Here is a 16033-nt window from a genome sequence, read left to right on the forward strand (position 1 = left end):
TGTGAGGTGGAAGACGGGAGGTTGAGGCGGACACTGTAGGGATGTGCGTGTTTCCTGTATGACTGTGAAAAGTGTGACGGTGGAAAATTGCCTAAATTTTCGCGCATTCATTCTTTCTGTGCACATATTTGAGGATAAAGTCAAAATATTTTCAGGTGAAAAGTACCTGAAACCTTCGAACAGGGCAGAATGTGTGTGTGTATGAGATGCATGTTGACCTCACACACACACACAGCTCTGGTCTTTCACAGGCGTCTTTTTTCTTTTCTCTCTTTTTTTTTACTGCAGTTAATACACTTGACAGTTTGGTGTAAAAGCAGCTGGAGGGGGGGGGTTCGGTTGGAGGCGAGACTTGAAGACAGGGAGAAAACAGAGACGGGGTGGTGGGGGCAGGAGGCGTGTTGCATAACAGCTGGGTGATCTGGACATGAAGTTCAGCTCGATACCGGATCCACTCTGCAGTGGTCAACATGTTGGGGTTAGTGTGTGCCTGTGGCCCATGAGGGTACTGTTTGTTCATGTTCAGCTCAGGTGCAGGGCTGTAGCAAGGATATTAGGTGAACAGGGGTCATGAGCCCAAGTCCCCCTTTGGAAAATATTGACCAGACGTCCAACAGTCTGTAAAATGTTCTGCTTATTAGTATTTTGGATGTTAATCTACTCAGATAGGTGTAAACTTAAAACGTGACTTCCGTGGACCCCATTGACGAACTGTCTTTTTTTTTTTTTTTTTTTTCTGGGGGCCTGCTTGTAAACGCTGCATCCTCGGTGTGGGATGTTTCATGTGTGGATGGTACCACAGTGAATGTGACAGGGGCGGCTGGGCTTATGGTGGCAGCCTTTTTTGGACGCGCTTCCGCTGTCCGCCCACACGCCGTCTCACGCCCCCACACCCTGGCTGCATCCCTGCACCGTACTACCCACACCGCTCAGTCATGTAGAAGGAGCTTTGGATTAGCGTGGCGCGTTAGGAGAGCTGACATGGGCTCTCGCCGTGTTGAAACGTAATAGCTCTTCTCAAGTTCTTGCGGGGGATGTGTGTGTTCACAAAGAGAGGACGCCTTCTCCCCGTGTGTGTGCACGCACAAACACTGAAACCCCCTTGTGTGGTGTGCAAAGGTAATAGCTGCTAGGTGACTCAGCAAATGAACAGTGTCTTGGAACTTCTGGGCCTGTTCAGAAAAGCCGCTCTCTAGTTGGCTCCCCTCTGAAGGTGCGTCACAGCAAAGCATGCACGACTGAACCCCCCTCAGCACACACACAGGTATGACATCCCATGGGCACCACACTCCCATACAGGTACAGTAAATGCAACGGCTCCGAGCACAGTCACACGTTTCCCTTCTCATACCCAAGTGCAGCAACACGGCACCTAATGTGTGCATGCTCACAGACTCCCTCCCACACTCACACACACCATTAAATGTCTCGCACAGGAACGTTGAACTCGCAAAGTTCTTATTCTGGACTGGCCATAAATTATCTATTCCCCTCCAGTTTGCTGAAACTCTCCTTTCAAATCCTGTAGTACTTTTAGCCTTCAATTATTAAAGGAGGTAAAAGTGTAAAAATAACAGGCGGCTGTTCAATGGAGATATTTTGAAGTTGAGATAAGTTGTGTTGGTCCTGGGAGCAGCTGTGATGCCATCATAAGTGATGCAACCTCGAGACTGATGAGGTGGGGATGTGGTGATACCTCACTGAAGGGAAATACTCCGCTGGCAGCGTTGTTCAGGTTTCTCTCCTCCAGCACTTGACTTGACTCAGATTTGAGGAAGAGAGGGAGAGAGAGAAGGGGGGCGGGAGTGGTGATTGAGCGCAAAGGGGGCAGGACTTTTCTCTCCGGGTCCTATTAAGAGCAAACTTTGTGTTTTTGTTCTCTAACTTCAGCTCAGTGCCTTCCAGCCAGCACACACTTCCTCTCTGCTGCTCTTTTTCTCTTCATTTTCTTGCCCTCAGTGGTTTTGTTTGCTCGCCTGTTGGTTACTACTGGTTTTTGCATGGGGGATTTACACACCGGGAGGATGCGCTTTTTGGAGAAACAAATACTCAAAGTTGTCTCCACAGCCGGGCTGAGGTTGTTTTAGTGGATACATAGATGTGCTTCGGGTTGGAATGAACAATGCTGCGGCTCCTTGGTGCTGTGGACGGGGGAATGATCTGGTTTCGGCTGCTGCTTCTGTGCGTCGTGGAGTTGGAGCTGGGAGCCGGGCTTTCTACTTTCCAGGGTTTCTATCTTCCACCTGCGAACGGGTCGCTCCTCGCACCTGCCCGCAGGACAGATGGGGTCGTGCGGACCATTGATCGGATTTACCACGGGGGAGGGAAGGTGGGCTACCTGGTGTACCTGGATGGGAGCCGCTTTCAGCTGGACATGGAGCGGGACGAGTCGCTGCTGTCGCATCACTTCAGCCCCCAGTATGTGCTCGCTGTGATGGGCAAGAGCCGTGCGCCTTTGCAGCGGGAGTGTGTGTACCGCGGGACAGTGGACTCCATCCCGGAGTCCCTGGCCGTCTTCAGTGTCTGCGGCGGGGGTCTCGAGGGCTTCTTCGCCGTGAATCACACGCGCTACACCATCACGCCTATGATCAGGGCGAAAGGACACGAGCACGTCGCGCGCGTGCTGCAGGACAAGGACGCCGAGAGCGCGCTCCACGTGTTTACGCGCGAAAGCTTCAGCTTCGAGGCGATGCGCGAGGGGCGCGAGAGCTGCGGGACGCGCGACGGGCGCAGAGGACGCAGGGATGCGGGAGGGGACCGCCGGCACAGGCGTCGAGGGAAGGGGGGACGGCACAGAGGGGGGGCCGGCGCGGAAAACCTCGATGACCATGGCGCACAGGGGCGCAGATGGTCGAGCCGGCTCACGAGGCAGAAGAGGTCGGTCTCACGCGCCAGGTACGTGGAGCTGCTCCTGGTGGCCGACGACACTATGACCAAGAAATACGGCAAGGACCTAAACCACTACCTGCTCACACTAGCATCCATCGCCTCCAAGTTATACGGGCACGCCAGCATCGAAAACCCCATCCGGCTGTCGGTGGTGAAAGTGACCGCGGTCACGGAGAAGGAGAAGGGGCTGGAGGTGTCGAAGAACGCGGCCGCGACGCTGAAGAGCTTCTGCAAGTGGCAGAACCAACAAAACCCGCTGGACGACGAGCACCAGCACCACCACGACGCCGCCATCCTCTTCACCAGGCAGGTAAACAAAACTTCCCCACCTCGCTCTCTGCACCTCCACCTGCCGTCATCCCGTCACCTGGCGCGGTCAGCGGGGCGCCGCTCCCTCCCACACAGCGGGGAGGAGGCGGCTTAGCGCCCCGGTGTGATGCCCGGGAGGAGGAGTGACGCCACGGTTTGTTTTGGTTCGGATGGGGCTCGAGGTGGCAGCTCAGCTCTTGGCAGGTTTTATTCTGATCAGATGTCATAACACGCTCTAATGAAGATCAGTGGCACCTGTTCATGTTTTCTATACATACATAGTGAGTCAGGAGTGGAGACTTCACGACCTGCTCCCCACCTGTCTCCTGCTGCTACCACCCGCTCACTATTTGTTTTCTTTCTCTTTCTCTTTCTCTTTCTTACCCCTCTTCTTTCTGCTGAATCTTTCGTGCGTAATGCGAAGCAGCGTCTGTGAAACAGCCCGAAATAAAAAGGAGGAATTGTATTTCCTGCGCCTGGTGTTTTTCTGGGCAGGCTCTTCTGGTCTCCAGCCTCCCCCTCCCAGTCCCCTGACAGTCCAAGAGCCTGTGTGATCTGATCTGGGGCGCGTGCCCGCAGCCGTGCACGCACATTCTTCTAAGGGTAGGACGCTTGAAATCAGCTGCAGGGTGCATTGCAGAAATATCCCTAAAGCTCCCTTGAAAATGCAGTTAATTAGACGCTGTCCCAGGCCTCGCACTTCCTCTCTCTCATCACTCCAGTCTGCACATTTTTCCTCAGCTACTTTTCCAGTGTCTGTCAGCTGGGGCAGGGAGCTGTCAGAAAAACAAACACATCCACCCTGTGAGAAGCTGTACGTTACTAGACCACACTCATTTATCCTGTCTTTCACCATCCCTTTCTCTCCCTTCCTCCTCCTCCTCCTTCTCTCCCTGCCGTATCCAAAGCCACAGGGCAGCAGCAGATCATACATGTATTTTTCATCTCTCCGGGTGTGGCTTCGCGGTGGTTAGCTCCAAGTTAACATGTTAACCTCACCTTGGATTGTGGCATGTTCAAGTCATGCAAGGTCTTGTCATGGCTTGTGCGAATAAGGGGGTATTACCTCACATCTGCTGGCATCACCGGCAACTCGACACAGTCATTCACTGGCAAAGCAGCCAGGAGTTGGTACCTGAGGGCAGCATGCTGGTAAAGTGGCCCAGTTGCTGTGTGCCAACAACCTTGTGGATCCTTATTAACCTTGTTGCCACGACACCTGCACAGGAAACCGACACCTGGCGAAGGAAAGAAAGGCCGGTGTTGGGGTGTTTGGGTTTGGCAGGCATGGAAACAGTTGAAGGCAGCTTCAGGACAGGAGGGCAGGAGGTCTAATGAAACGTGGCAGGTGGTATGCTGTGGGTTTTTCTGTATTCTACTTGGTCTTTAATATTGTTAAATTACCCGTGCTGACCCTGGCGAAACTCATGCAATCTGAGTGTCTTTCCATTCATTTAAACTTTTCATCCAAGCTAGAGTTTAAAATTAAACAGACAGTGTCTCATACTAATATAATCATATTTAGAGTAACTGACTGGTTTCATTTAGAGAAAGGACACAATGTTATCCTTATGTTGGCTGAACAGTGTGTCAGTCGCAGCACTTGCATTATGCAGAAACCCGTCCTCTGTCCTTCATTCACACACATCTCACCTCCACTAGTGAACGTGCAGATTTAACCTGTCACCAGAGTGTATAATCATCTACTATGGCTCCTGTAAAATAGCACAGGCTCCTGAGAAACATGATCAGATGGGTTTGTGATCCGTATCTGACACTAACTGTAGCACGAGCTGGTCAGCAGGCTGAGCATACACATAGCTAACGTATGACACGAGTTTAGGTTCATGACCTTAACGCTGGAGAGGTCAGCGTTTAAGGCAAAGAAAGCACTACTTTAAGTTTGACCTCTGAACTCTTTGGCTCTTAGAGACCATTATCAGGATAGTTTACCACGTCTGCCATTCATAATGATACAGCGGTTGGGTTTGGGCTGGGGTTTGTTTACATGTAAACACTGCAGGAAAACAGAACAACTTGATGCCAATAAGTGAAAGTGGAATTTAAAAAACTCATTTGGTTGTGTTGACACTCACATTGCAGCTAATGTGGAACATGACTGTCTAGAAAAATGTCAGTTTAGGCCTGTGCCTTATGAGAACCACACTTTTATTTTGTCATAATCCTTTTTATGAGAGCGGCCAATTCAATGTCAATAGGTGCACAAGTTACAAATAGGATGGAGTCGTTAATGTTTCCATTGACAGAATGCCAGTCAGGAAATACCTTTATTTGGCTCAGGTACCTTGTGTCTTGCTGCATTTTTGGTTGAGAAAGAGAAAAGATGTGTGATATATGAGGCGTGGTAATGTGTTAACTATTTTCTCAGGAGTTTCTAAGGAAAAAGACGTTGGCTGTACTCTAGTGGAGACTTAACACACTGTGCGGTAGATTTGTTTCAGATGTGTAGTGCTGCATTGTACTGAACGTCAGAAGTAACCTAATAGTAGCGTAGTTCCTTTTTCTTTTCTGTATATGGGCCAACTTTGAAGTAAATCCTGATTATTGTAGTCCACTGAACTAGAACTGAGGCTCACTGAAGACTCCGTGAGGTTAGACCAACCCATTGTTGCCGGAGTGGAGGTGGAGTGGGGGTGCACAGGGTTCAAGGGAACTCATCTCTGTGTGGCCGGGTTGTGAGCTGACCCGTGTGGTGGTGTCACCGGGTTCCACACATGCCAGCACCAGAACAAAACAAGAGGCACATTGACAGGACTCTTCTGAGTGTGCATCTATGTATACGAGATGTTGTGCATGGCTGTGTTCACTTGTTGTGGGCTTGGACAGTAGACAAAGCTTCACTGTAGGGCGCACGGAGAGAGCTGCAGCCCTGTGGAGACGTGTTCATGCTGGACTCAGGTCAGATTTGTAATAGTAAAAATATGCAAAATATAGTATCTCATTAGACACAATCCATCATCCATAGTGCAAATATATAAATATTTGAGCCAGTCTCCTCTTCTCTCCCCTCCTCCTCTGTGTTTATGTGTGTCTGTACATTAAAGTGTACATTTCCCATCCCTTGCCCCCGTCTCAGTTAGTTGCTCTATTTGCTTTAACTGTTCTCGATATTTCGCAAGTGCCATATCTTGTCTGGCCTATGTTGACAACCTGCAGACAGCTCTCGTATCCCGAACCCTCGACCCCGACCTTGGGTCTGTCAACACACACAACTGTCCTCTAACAGCACATGAGCCGTATCTTCTCCACACTCACATGCATCAGTGGCTTTTAGCTGCATTTTTTTTCAATCAAGGGCTGAAGCTCTGACTTCAGGCTGGTTAATGTTTCCATACCACAAAGAAATAACTCTGTCTGCTTAGATCCACAATGAGTACTTCTGTTTTCTTAGTAGCTCATGTCCTTCTCCTTTAGAAATGTGTAACTTAAACTTCACTTGATCATGTTTGACAGATTGATTCTGATATCACATCTGTCATGCTGTTACACGTTCTGAGTGTTTGCTTGGTTCCACTCATGCAGTATCTTAGTTTCATATCAAGTGTTGTACATGATAGCATTTCATCTCCCTTCTGTAGGATGTATTAGCAGTCAGTCAGTCAATCGACTGACCACGACTGTAAAATGTGCTGTAGTGGACCACATAGTGTCTTGTGTGACAACATGTCCGTCACTGTCAGTCATCGGTGACCTGTCCAGTCAAAGGTGAAACGCTGGTTTTCGTTGCCTTTGATTACCAGGTGTGTTGAAATCAGTGCAAAGTGTGTTTTTATCTCACATAGTGAACTAAACTCACTCTGCCAGAAGGATTTCAGTGTGTGTGTTTGTGTGTGTGGGTCTGTGGGTCTGGCTGGCTGTTTGTTTAACACAAGTCTTGGCTTAGATTGCAAGTGAACTTGTCTCATGACCTTCACAACCAGCTTGCCACCTGTTCTTCTGTTATTTCTGCCAATATTTCAGTAACTCCTTGTTCTTCTCCCAGTACTTTGCTTTAATTTCCGGCTTACCCCCATTCTTTCACCCCAGCGTCTGATTTCTGAACTTGTTTCTTTTTCCCTGCCGCCCTTTTCTTTGCCCGTGTTCAGATGACAAAATGAGGGAATAAATAAATATTCCAGGGAATGTGACCTTTGGGGTAGTTTCAGACATTATCCACGTCACCATTTAATTTCTAATGAGAATCGCCATTTCTCCATATTTCACCCACGTTTCCTGGGACATTATAATGTACCAATGAAGGCTGTGTATACAAGAAGGAGAGAAACAAAAACTGTTCTCATACTAGAGCCTGGGAGGGGATAGATAAATAAATAAATGAAATAGAGGGACTTGTGAAGTGTGTGGGAAACGGAGAAAGCGAAACAAACCAAATATGAAGGTAAAACCTCTCTGTACATTCTCAAAGCCTGATTTCAAATAAACCGGCTTTCTTCTATAGTTTTTTAGCTTCTCTGTGCACAGAAAAGTAAAGAGAAACTTCAACACAGTGTGGCTCTCAGCGGCTATTCATACAGTCAGACTCAGCCTTTGTATGTTGCTCATGTATCCAGCAGTTAATTGGCAAAAGCAGGAACTCTCTCCCTGTGCTCTGTATGTGTCTTTGTGTGTGTTTGCTTGCGAGTGTCCAGTTAAGTTAAGTGCTATATATGTGATTCCATGTACTGTATGCTGTATATCGGCCGTGTGAAAATATATACCCATTAATTGACATGTATGTTCTCAGGTGTGTGTGTGTGTGTGAGACAGAGAGAGAGAGGGAGAGGTGATCCCACCCAGTAAGTCATGTGTGTGAGCACAGAACACAAGGCAGTTTGTTCCAAACCGATCGGCCTGGAACGGGTAAACACCCACCCCAAAGAGCCTCTCACACACGACCCAGCAAGCCTGTCAGCACCACTTAACATGACGATTCATCCTCTCTACAGGACCTGTGTGTGTGTGTGTTTGTGCATTCTCATTTGTCTTCACATATGCACATTACATACATGAATGTGTCCACGTGAGTGTGTGTGTGTGTGTCTCTGTGCACTGCGCTGCATTGTGAGTGTGTGCACACGTGTCCGCAGGTCCGTGTGCAGGCGTGTGCACACTGATTGATCTGTGCACTCAGCAGAGCCAGCCAGGGCACCCCGGGGCTGCATATGCATGGACGTGTACGGGAATTAAAACAAAGATCAATACTTTGTACTCTGGCATGACGTGAGGCAGACAGAGAGATGGAGGAGGACAAGAAAAAAAAAAAAATCTAATCAAAATCACAAGGGATTGTTCTCATCATTTGTTGAGTTATGTCTTCTGTGGCTTTGGAGGAGCTTTGTCAGGCTGAAGAAGGATGAGCCTAATTAAAAATGAAATTGCCTTCAGTAAAATTAGTTTCGGTTAATGTTAATTTTGGCATTAAGTCTTCATATCTCATCAGCTTTCTTTGTTTATGGTGCAGTTTTAACTTTTTTGATAAAGAAAGCCCCTGAAATAAACCACTTTGTGTTGCTTTGTTTGAATTAAATGCTGTTTAAACTCACAGCGTTTCATTTGTCCAGGACCTCTGTGGCCACCACTCCTGCGACACCCTGGGCATGGCGGATGTCGGCACCATCTGCTCTCCGGAGAGAAGCTGCGCTGTGATCGAGGACGACGGGCTTCACGCTGCGTTTACTGTTGCACACGAGATAGGTAGGCATGGATACACACACTCATACACACACACACACGCCACACAACAGCACACAAACAAAGATAGAAACCCGTCAAGACACGCACATCTGTCAGCGCCTCTCTCTTGCTGATTAATAACATGAGACTATTGTCTGATGTCATGCACCTGATCTGACCTGACGCTCTGTGTGTTTTCTTTTCTCATTCTTGCTGCATGTGCAAACTTTCACGTTCTGTTCTTTTCTCAAACTGTTCTCAAACTCTATTTTCTAGGTAGTCATAACCACCCTGTGAAAATGTCCTTCCTGTCTTTGCCCTAGGTCACCTGCTCGGTTTGTCCCACGACGACTCAAAGTTCTGTGAGGAGCGTTTTGGAGTGAACAGCGACAAGCGGCTCATGTCCTCCATCCTCACCTCCATCGACGCCTCAAAACCCTGGAGCCGCTGCACCTCGTCAACCATCACTGACTTCTTCGATGACGGGAACGGTAAGTGTGGGAATAAGTGCAGAATAATAAAAGCAGTGGAAAAGAGAGTGTTTGTGGTTCAACAAGCATCTGTAATTCTTTTAATGGGGAGATATTTGCTCAGTAGAAGTTTTTTCTTCATCTACAAATTGCCTCCATGTGAATTTGACTTGCAATAGCATTTCTCCCACAGCACCTATCACCAAGAGCTGTTTACTACCAAACAAAGCTGTAATCTCCGTTAACAGAAAGTTATTTACAATCCTATTAACTTGTTAAAGTGTGGCCCAAGACAGATCACTGGCAGGAAGTCAGAATGAGTCACACTTTGGGTTCCTGTTTCATCGAGGACTTTCATTCATAACGGCCATAAAGCATTTTCTGTTGACATTTTCTTAAACAGTTCCATCGCTTTCAGCATAATTCATGTAGCAACATTTCAGAACTGACAGTATCTGCTGCTGCTCCAGCTCTTAAATTGACTCATGGATTGTACAGGCTCCGATTGTTGATACACTAAAATTGGTTTTCTCTTCCGCCACAGCCGAGTGTCTCCTCGATTCTCCGCACCAGCCCCTCCTTGGCCCAGAGGAGCTCCCGGGACAGAGCTACGACGCAGTCCGCCAGTGTCGCCTGGCCTTCGGCCCCGAGTACACGGTCTGCCCGGGCATGGACGTGTGTTCTCGGCTGTGGTGCGCCGTGATTCGCCAGGGACAGATGGTGTGTCTGACCAAGAAACTGCCAGCAGTGGAGGGAACGCCCTGCGGGAAGGGACGCATCTGCTTGCAGGGGAAGTGTGTGGACAAGACCCGAAAGAAACACTACTCGGTAAGAAGGATGGATGGTATCAGAATATGAAGGAGAAAGTGTTTGTGAAGCGAGACAAAAAGGAGTGAAAGAAAAAATAGATTCCTTTTTATAGTTCAAAAAACTGATATTTTAAGCACTAATTTGCACATTGGACAAACTTGATGTAACATACAGGCCACAGCTGCTTGGAAGGAAGAAGCTGATGAGAGGATGAGAATGACACAGGTTCCTTATGACTTTATGTGGTCTGGCCTTATTGGTGCCACTGCTGATCTGGGCTATTTGTTCTCTTGGCCTCACGTAAATAGATCGAAGTTGAATTAGGCCTTAATGACTCAAAGCACCAAATCTGGTCGTGGCAGGCTGTCAAAATGATCTGTGTGTCAGGGAGTTAGAGAGAATATTTTCTTTGTGTTTATTTGTCACATGACGTTTGATGAGTCTGACGCGATGCTTGGCAGACGACCGCATGTGTGGACGGGGCCCAAGTTGTGACTTGCTTCATTTTCACTGCCTTATATGACGACCGGTTTCCTGCTCACAGCTACATTAAACTCCATTTTAGACTTCAGGATCTTTTAACCTCTGTGTATTTCTTTCTATTTTCTTCTCCTTGTACATTACGAATCTTCAACTGTGGCCATAAGCAGTTCAAGACTCAGCAGTGGAACTTAAGGGAAAGACTTCAGGATTATAAAATCAACTTTGTGTCATAAAATGTTAAACACTATTTGCCCAGTCATTTTTATCGCTGATGACTCACGTAAGATTAGTTGGAAAAGCACAAAAATATCTCTTTAATTCAGGCTGTTCTTTGGGGTAGCATGCAAGCTGTGGCTTTAACTGCCTTTCGTTATTATCACATGGGGATAGCCTCATTCCTTTTCCATCCAGTTTCTTTCCACAACCGCAAAGCAGGCCACATTTTTCTGTATTACAAATCTCTCTCTAAAGGGCTTTTTCTGTGACACATGTTCTGGCTGGCAATCACCCTGACTCCCAACATGTCCCATATAAGCACCTCTTCTCATCTTCTTTCTCCTCCTTTGCTCTTCTCTCTCTTGATTATTTCCTCTGCTGTCATTTCCCCTGACTTTTATCTCCTCCTTAACCTTCTGTCTGCTCTGCTTCGATCTTCTTTTCACTCTTCTACTCCCTCTCCCAGGCGTCCAACCACGGCAGCTGGAGTTCTTGGGGTCCTTGGGGTGGGTGCTCGAGAACGTGCGGAGGAGGGGTGCAGTTCGCCCAGCGTCTTTGCAACAACCCGCCGCCACGGAACAACGGGCGCTACTGTACAGGAAAGAGAGCCATCTATCGGTCCTGCAACGTTACACCGTGCCCAGCATCAAGTGAGTGTCTAATTTCACAGATTGAGTCTGTTTATGATACGAAATACATAGGTCTTCATTTCAGATCTCACTTGTTTTTTTATCCAGGTAAGAGTTTCCGTCAGGAGCAGTGTGAGGTGCGCAACGGTCCCCAGACCGATCCTAAAGGGGTGAAGACTTTTGTTGAGTGGGTGCCTAAATACGCAGGAATTCTCCCGAAAGACGTGTGCAAGTTGACCTGCAGAGCAAAAGGAACAGGATACTATGTGGTGTTCTCTCAGAGGGTGAGTTGGTTATAAAAAGAAAAAAGAAGGGTGCAGAGTTAGCCATGAAATAAAAGGCAGAGGGTGATGACGATGGTGATGATGATGGTGGTGTGACTCTGTGTTCAGGTGGTCGATGGGACAGAGTGTCGTCCCTACAGCAGCTCAGTGTGTGTGAAGGGAAAATGTGTGCGGACAGGCTGCGACGGCATCATCGGCTCCAAGCTGCAGTTCGACAAGTGTGGTATATGTGGAGGTGACGGCACAGGATGTATACGTGTGGCGGGCAACTTCACCAAAAAGAGGTAAAGAAGAGAGACCTGCATTATACATCTTATGTTATTAAACTCACACGTAGCATGTAAACTCATATTAGTGTGCAATCATGTGATGCGGAGTTGATGGTAAAAAGAAGCTGTTTTTATTGAGTGTCTTTCTCTCTCGCCACGCAGTAAGGGCTACACTGATGTAGTGAAGATCCCTGCAGGCTCCACCCACATAAAGGTTCGTCAGCACAAGGCTAAGGACCAGACCCGCTACACTGCTTACCTCGCCCTCCGACGGCCCAACGGCGAGTACCTCCTAAACGGCAAGTTCATGATCTCCACGTCTGAGACGATCATACCGCTCAACGGTTCTGTGCTCAACTACAGTGGCTGGAGCCAAAGGGACGAGTGGCTTCACAGCATGGGACCCGGAGCCCTCCAAGAAGCTTTGGTAATCCAGATTCTAGCGACAGATGCTAAAAAGCCCCTGGATGTTCGTTATAGCTTCTTTATGCCCCAACCAACTCCACCGCAGCCGGTGGCTCCGCTCATCCCCAACCCAAGGTCATCCACATCACTGAGCACCACGACCGTCTCAACCACAACAAGAACCACCACCAGCCGTAGTACCACTGCATCCTCCTTTACTACCCCTGTTCTCTTCCCAGGTTCTCCTACACCTCCGAGTCCGTCAACCCCAAACCCAGGGCCCCAGTGGGTAACAGGCCCCTGGATGACCTGCTCCAGGACTTGTGATACTGGCTGGCAGAGCAGGACAGTGCAGTGTAAGGACCAGGCAGGGAAACTGTCTAAAGGCTGCATGCTGGGTGCCCGTCCCTCTGCCTTCAAACACTGCCTGGTGAAGAAATGTTGAGGCAGTGGAAAAAAAAAAGACTTGTAAGACAAAACAAAGAGACAAAAACAATTCATAGGAAAAAGTTGTAATCTGTACTTCAAGTGCTGGATGTAGGACCAACGAACAGACCAATGAATTAAAGAGGACTGTGAGCAGGACTGTGAATGTTGACAGAATGTGCCGGACCAGTCACTCAGAGACAGATTAACATGGATGTACTTGACTATTTGCCAGAGGAATCCTGGATCCATAGAAGCTATGCAGTGCATAAGTTAACGGAGGACAGTTTCGCCCTGGCATAGCTAAGGAATTGAGTTGCATGACATTTCCACATAGACAATAACTGATTGTCTTTACGTTGGTCTCCAACCCTGGAGGCTTAATGTGTGTTGCCCTGTAATGGCATGTGTGTTGTGTCTTTTTTTTTATTATTCTGGTCCATGTGTTCTAATCACTGTGGGGACGTGGAAGTGACGCCCCTTTGTCTTTGTCACAACTGCGTCCGAGACAAAAGCCCCAACAATGGGAAGCACTCATTTATCGCTTTGTTGCTTTGTTGTTCTGCCCGTATGGTAGCTCTGTTCCACATCCACCGTGCTCTACTGATGGCTAAACGGTATATTACAGTATTACTGAATAAAACAGCACCATAGAGACAGTGCATACATGTGGAGGTTCTGGATCAGGGCTACCCATATGCACCGACTTTAAGCGTTGTATGTCTTTGTTTATCTGATCAGGACATCATTATGTTGAGAACATCCAAAAGAAAATCAATGACCATGATGATGAAGTGTATGTAATGGAGGGTGAAGTTTCTCAACTTTACTGTAGACGCAAGTATTGATTGTACTGAATTTGAAGATCACGTGTGGTGACAAACCTTAAAACAGTTCAATCAACAAAGGGGCAAAGTAACCACGACACTCCCTAACATTTATGGAGGTTAATTATGAGTCACAGGTTTAGGGCAAATCTTGATTTGTGTGTGTGTATGTGTGTGTGTGTTTGTCTTTATGTGGGCATGTTATGTGCTAGCACATCTGTGCACCCAGGCCTGTGTTTAAAGCACGTACAGTATGTACCGTCAAAATGTGTTTAGTTCTCTGCTGCGTTTTTAAGCTTCTTCACTCTCAGTTCCACTTATATCAGTCTTAATGCTGGTGCTGGGTGCTGTTTTGTTTGTTTGTTTATCTGTTGTTTATGTGTTGTTTTGTCGCAGTCGATAATCTGTTATCTGATATATCTGTTTAAGATTTGATTCTGATATGACAATGTGTGCCCTTCATACTCACAAACAACAGCAAGAGAGATACTAATGCAGTCGCCCAAGTCCTTGTGCAATTCAACCATTCTGTTTCTTCTTTTCGTCACTTAGTCTCTATTTCACATCCTGTATCTGCAGATTATTGTTTTAACCTGTTTCCAGCCCTGATGGGTGTTATTGCCACAATAAAACATCGGACTGTAGATTGTGCCACAAAATGAAATATGGGTCAGGTTATCAAAACAAAAGTAATTTCTCACATACTTCTATTAAACTATAGCTACTGATGTAGTAGAGCAGATCACAAAGTAGTTTTCTAAAGGGGACCATATTGTGTGTCGTGATGCCGCCTCTGGAAGCAGGGGGAAAGAGCTAGCCCAGATCTGACCAAAAAACATCCGAAATCAACTAAATACCGTCTCATAACTTGTTTAATCGACACAAAAGAACAAACAAAAAAAAATTACAATTTGCCCCTCTTTCCCTTCTTAATGCTAAGCTAAGCACAGGCTGCTTGCTCGAGCTTTATTTTGGAAGGAAATGTTCATGTAAGGTACCAATCTGCTCCTCTAAAATAAGAAGGTGAACAAAAGTGTTGAACTGTGTATTTACGTAAAAAACATAACTGTCCCAATCAGTAAGCTTCACTGCATCTAAGTGAGGAAATATGGTTTTTGCTGGATAAAAAACATTGACTGAGCTGACCCTAAAGAATTCTTCAAGCTTACAATATCCTCTGTTTTATTAGTTTGATAATTTGATCCAAGTTGTATGTAAAGTGTAGATGATGTGATCTGCATAAAACTAAACATGAAAAACTTAAGAGGGCACTTATATGTAAGACATGACCTAATTTCTCATTAGTGGCAATTAAACCCCAATTTTACAAAGTCATGTAGATTCCACTCTAAAAACAAATTCAAAATACCTTCCTGTAATTGTGTTAAACTTTATGGCACCCTTCATATTTCCCTGGGGGGCAAACCTCACTCATCTGGCACCTGTGCAGGAGAAAACAAATCATAACCCGGGTCCACATCTCACTCACAAAATGTTCTGTCTTCTCGACTCACACATTAAGATTTATTTACACAAATGTAGACATTATTGTACATGAGTAGACCTTTCATATATGTGTTAGTATTCAACCATATTTACACAAAACGTTACACATACAGACACGCACCACTGAAACAATCCATCAGAGTATTGGAAACATACACACACAGCTTACTCGGACTCTTCCAGTAGGAAAACCCATCTTGCTGAAAACAGAAACACAGCACTGAACTTGTAATTTATTGTTTGTACAACTGATATGTGTGAATAAAAGACCAATGAGATGAGTTTTATTTATTATAGTAATTTTGTATCAAATTACTATTTAACTAGGAATGTGACTGTGCAGAGTCATTCCTTTGTAAGAATATAGTGTTTCTTTTCTAGTCATCCACATGAATATATGTACATAAAATCTATATATTTAAATATATTTGTCTCTGTGTCATTGCATTACAATATTAATATTTTGTTTTTAACTACTTTATTGATCTCCATCTGGAAATTGTTGCTGGACAGCTGCACATGCTGCTCAAAGGTTTGGGATCAGTTAGATATTTTATTGTTTTCCAAGGAAATACACATGAAATTAGGGTGAATAGGAAAAAAATAGCTAAAGAACAGAACATACTGACATTGTCAGAGTTATAAATAATGATTTTGATGGAAATGACGACTGCAATTACAGCCTGGTAGATCTTAGGCAGTCTTGATAGCTTTCCGTCCTCAATGTCCCTCTCTATGCAAATCCACTATTTTACCACCTCCACAGCAGCCCCAGACCATCACACAGCCTCCACCATGTTTGACTAAAGGTGTTAAGCGCTCTTCTAGCAACATTTC

General features: G+C 46.3%; 1 protein-coding gene across 1 annotated transcript; it reads left to right on the plus strand.

Annotated features, from left to right (window-relative positions):
• Window positions 1-1825: 1825 nt before the first annotated feature.
• On the plus strand, window positions 1826-15586 carry LOC113162815 (A disintegrin and metalloproteinase with thrombospondin motifs 5). The gene is made up of 8 exons (XM_026361035.1): window positions 1826-3199; window positions 8760-8892; window positions 9195-9362; window positions 9886-10169; window positions 11317-11500; window positions 11588-11763; window positions 11872-12047; window positions 12195-15586. Exons 1-8 carry the CDS (start codon window positions 2123-2125, stop codon window positions 12880-12882), a joined length of 2886 nt encoding a protein of 961 aa, XP_026216820.1. The 5' UTR covers window positions 1826-2122; the 3' UTR covers window positions 12883-15586.
• Window positions 15587-16033: the final 447 nt, after the last annotated feature.

The sequence above is a fragment of the Anabas testudineus genome, chromosome 2, assembly GCF_900324465.2.
Source record: "Anabas testudineus chromosome 2, fAnaTes1.2, whole genome shotgun sequence".
In the NCBI taxonomy this organism is placed as follows: Eukaryota; Metazoa; Chordata; class Actinopteri; order Anabantiformes; family Anabantidae; genus Anabas; species Anabas testudineus.

Coding starts and splice junctions, on each gene's coding strand:
- LOC113162815 (XM_026361035.1), top strand. CDS start 2,123: ATGCTGCGGCTCCTTGGTGCTGTGGACGGGGGAATGATCTGGTTTCGG. Junction 11,501..11,587: donor TACACCGTGCCCAGCATCAA/GTGAGTGTCTAA, acceptor TTTTTTATCCAG/GTAAGAGTTTCCGTCAGGAG. Junction 11,764..11,871: donor ATGTGGTGTTCTCTCAGAGG/GTGAGTTGGTTA, acceptor CTCTGTGTTCAG/GTGGTCGATGGGACAGAGTG.